The sequence below is a fragment of the Grammomys surdaster genome, unplaced genomic scaffold (genome assembly GCF_004785775.1).
Source record: "Grammomys surdaster isolate TR1022 unplaced genomic scaffold, NIH_TR_1.0 123605, whole genome shotgun sequence".
Taxonomy (NCBI): Eukaryota; Metazoa; Chordata; class Mammalia; order Rodentia; family Muridae; genus Grammomys; species Grammomys surdaster.
This window is the reverse complement of record NW_021618809.1, coordinates 5,265-8,366: the sequence shown is the minus strand read 5'-3', so window position 1 is coordinate 8,366 and position 3,102 is coordinate 5,265. Positions and strand designations below refer to the sequence as shown.

The 3,102-nt window shown below is 41.5% G+C and overlaps 1 protein-coding gene across 1 annotated transcript in view; it reads right to left on the bottom strand.

Annotated features, from left to right (window-relative positions):
* The window catches only part of LOC114636353 (acetylserotonin O-methyltransferase-like), a 7,376-nt gene that overhangs the window by 437 nt on the left and 3,837 nt on the right, over positions 1 to 3,102 (bottom strand). Inside the window, exon 2 of the mRNA XM_028784486.1 lies at positions 279 to 401. Within this exon, the coding sequence (XP_028640319.1) occupies positions 279 to 401 (123 nt within the window). The remainder of the gene's footprint in view (positions 1 to 278; positions 402 to 3,102) is intronic.

Sequence of the window (3,102 nt, the reverse complement as noted above, 5' to 3'; positions counted from 1 at the left end):
TAAAGTCACTTCCTGTCTGGATAAAGTCACTTCCTGTCTGGATAAAGTCACTTCCTGTCTGGATAAAGTCACTTCCTGTCTGGATAAACTCACTTCCTGTCTGCATAAACTCACTTCCTGTCTGAATAAAGTCACTTCCTGTCTCTGTAAATCCACTTCCTGTCTCAATAAACTCACTTCCTGTCCCGCATCCTCACTTCCTGTCACATGAGGTCACTTCCCGTCCGCCCCCCGCCCCCGCGGCCCCGCCCCCGCGGCCCCGCCCCAGCCCCGCCCACCTGGCCGGCACGCCCGCCGGATCCGCCGCAGCAGCCGCACGCAGGCCGCGTCCGTCCAGTCGTGCAGGACCCGCGCGAGCAGGAAGAGGTCGGCGCGCGGGAGGCGGGACCGGAAGAAGTCGCCTGCGGGGGGGGCGGGGCGGTCAGCGCGGGGGCGGGGCCTCGCTCGATAATAAATTTGCATAAATTAGCATAGAGCGGGAACGCCGAGCAGCGTGCGCCTCATTTGCATAAATTAGCATGGATTTGCATGTGCTGCAGCGCGTGCTTCTGATTTGCATAAATTAGCATAGGATGCATGGCTGTGACCTTGGCGGATCTCATTTGCATAAATTAGCATAGAATGTGTGGTTGTGAGCTTGGCGGATCTCATTTGCATAAATTAGCATAGAATAAATGGCTGTGGGCTTGGTGAATCTCATTTGCATAAATTAGCATAGAACACATGGTTGTGAACTTAGCGGATCTCATTTGCATAAATTAGCATAGAATACATGGCTGTGCTTGGTGAATCTCATTTGCATAAATTAGCATAGAATACGTGGCTGTGAGCTTGGTGAATCTCATTTGCATAAATTAGCATGCAGATGAGACCGGGGCTGCGAGCCTCCTGTGCCCCGCCTGCTCATCTGCATGGACATTTACATAAATTAGCATGGATAAGAATGTGGCCGAGGGAGGCTGGACGACGTCTCTGGAGCAAATCTACGTAAATTAGCAGGGACACGTGACGCGTGCGTGGAGCATCGCCTCATTTGCATAAAACTGCATAAATTAGCACAAAAACAAGCGTAGATCAGGGACCCACGGCGTGGCGACCTGATATTCCTGGGAACGTAAAAATTACGCGTGTTATTCGCACAGATTATTTATATAACATTTGCATAAATCAAGCAGGCATTCTTCACGTAGATCATGCGCGTTTCATTTGCATAAATTATGCATGCGTGCTTCATTTGCATGGATGATTCGTATATCATTTGCATAAATTCTGATTTGTGGTTTGCATGATTTACGCATGTGTAATTTTCATAGGTTGCGTGTTATTAGCATAGATTATTTCATTTGCATAATTCTGCATGCATGCTTTATTTGCGTGGATGATTCGTATATCATTTGCATAATTTATCATATCATGCATTATATAGATCATGCGCATGTTATTTGCATATATTATGCATGCATCATTCACATGAATTATGCGCGTGTTATTCTCATACATTACTCACATATTACATAGATCATGCGCATGTTATTTGCATATATTATGCATGCATCATTCACATGAATTATGCGCGTGTTATCCGCATAGATTATTCACATATTACATAGATCATGAGCGTGTTATTTGCATATGTTATACATGCATCATTCACATACATCATGCGCGCCTTATTTGCATAAATTATGCATGCGTGCTTTATTTGTGTGATGATTCATACATCATTTGCATAAATTCTGATTTCTGGTTTGCATGATTTACGCATGTGTAATTTTCATAGGTTGTGTATTATTAGCATAGATTATCCATGTATTACATAGATCATGAGCGTGTTATTTGCATATATTATGCATGCATCATTCACATTAATTATGCGTGTGTTATCCACATAGATCATTCATGTATTACATAGATCATGCGCATGTTATTTGCATATATTATGCATGCATCATTCACATTAATTATGAGTCTGTTATCCGCATACATTACTCACATATTACATAGATCATAAGCGTGTTATTTGCATAAATTATTAATGTATGCTTCATTTGCGTGATGATTCGTATATCATTTGCATAATTTATGATATTTTGTATTCATGCATTACATAGATCATGCGCATGTTATTTGCATAAATTATGCATGCATCATTTACATTAATCATGCGCGTGTTATTTGCATACATTACTCACATATTACATAGATCATGCGCGTGTTATTTGCATATATTATGCATGCATCATTCACATGGATTATGCGTCTGTTATCCGCATAGATTACTCACATATTACATAGATCATGAGCGTGTTATTTGCATATATCATGCATGCATCATTCACATTAATTATGCGCGTGTTATTTGCATACATTACTCACATATTACATAGATCATGAGCCTGTTATTTGCATATATTATGCATGCATCATTCACATTAATTATGCGCGTGTTATTTGCATACGTTGTGCTCTCTCATTCGCATAAACTATGCGCATGTGCATGATCTGTGTGGATAACACCCCACAGCGGATCCAGGAAGAGGCACCTTGGGGGTCTTATTTGCATAAATTAGCATATCAATGAGGTCATCGTGGGCGTGGCCTCCCAGGCTTATGGATCCACGGAAACGGCTCATTAGCATAAAGCACCGCGAGTCCGCTCTCGTCCCCACCGCGGCTTGAATCGGCGTAATTCGGTCTCAGGCCGACAAACCACGGCAGAGCCGGTCGTGGCCGGTTCGCCCCGGAGGTGACGACGCTCAGTCCCGCTCGGCTGCGGGCGGAGAACGCTGCGAGTTTATTTTAATGTCGTTTCGGGTTCAGCGCGCAGAGAGCCGCGGAAGAGCGTCGTTAATAATGACGTTAAATAATTAATTCCTAGTTAAACACTTATGTGATTAGTAATCAATTACTAGCAGGTTAATTATTTTATCATTAATTAAATTAATTAATTATTAACTATAATTATTTTATCGATATTATTAATAATAGTTAACATTACCAACAGTGGTTAGTCAATCGTTAATTATTAGCTAGTTGATTATTTTATTATTAATTAAATTATTAACTATAATTATTTTATCGATATTATTGATAATAGTTAAT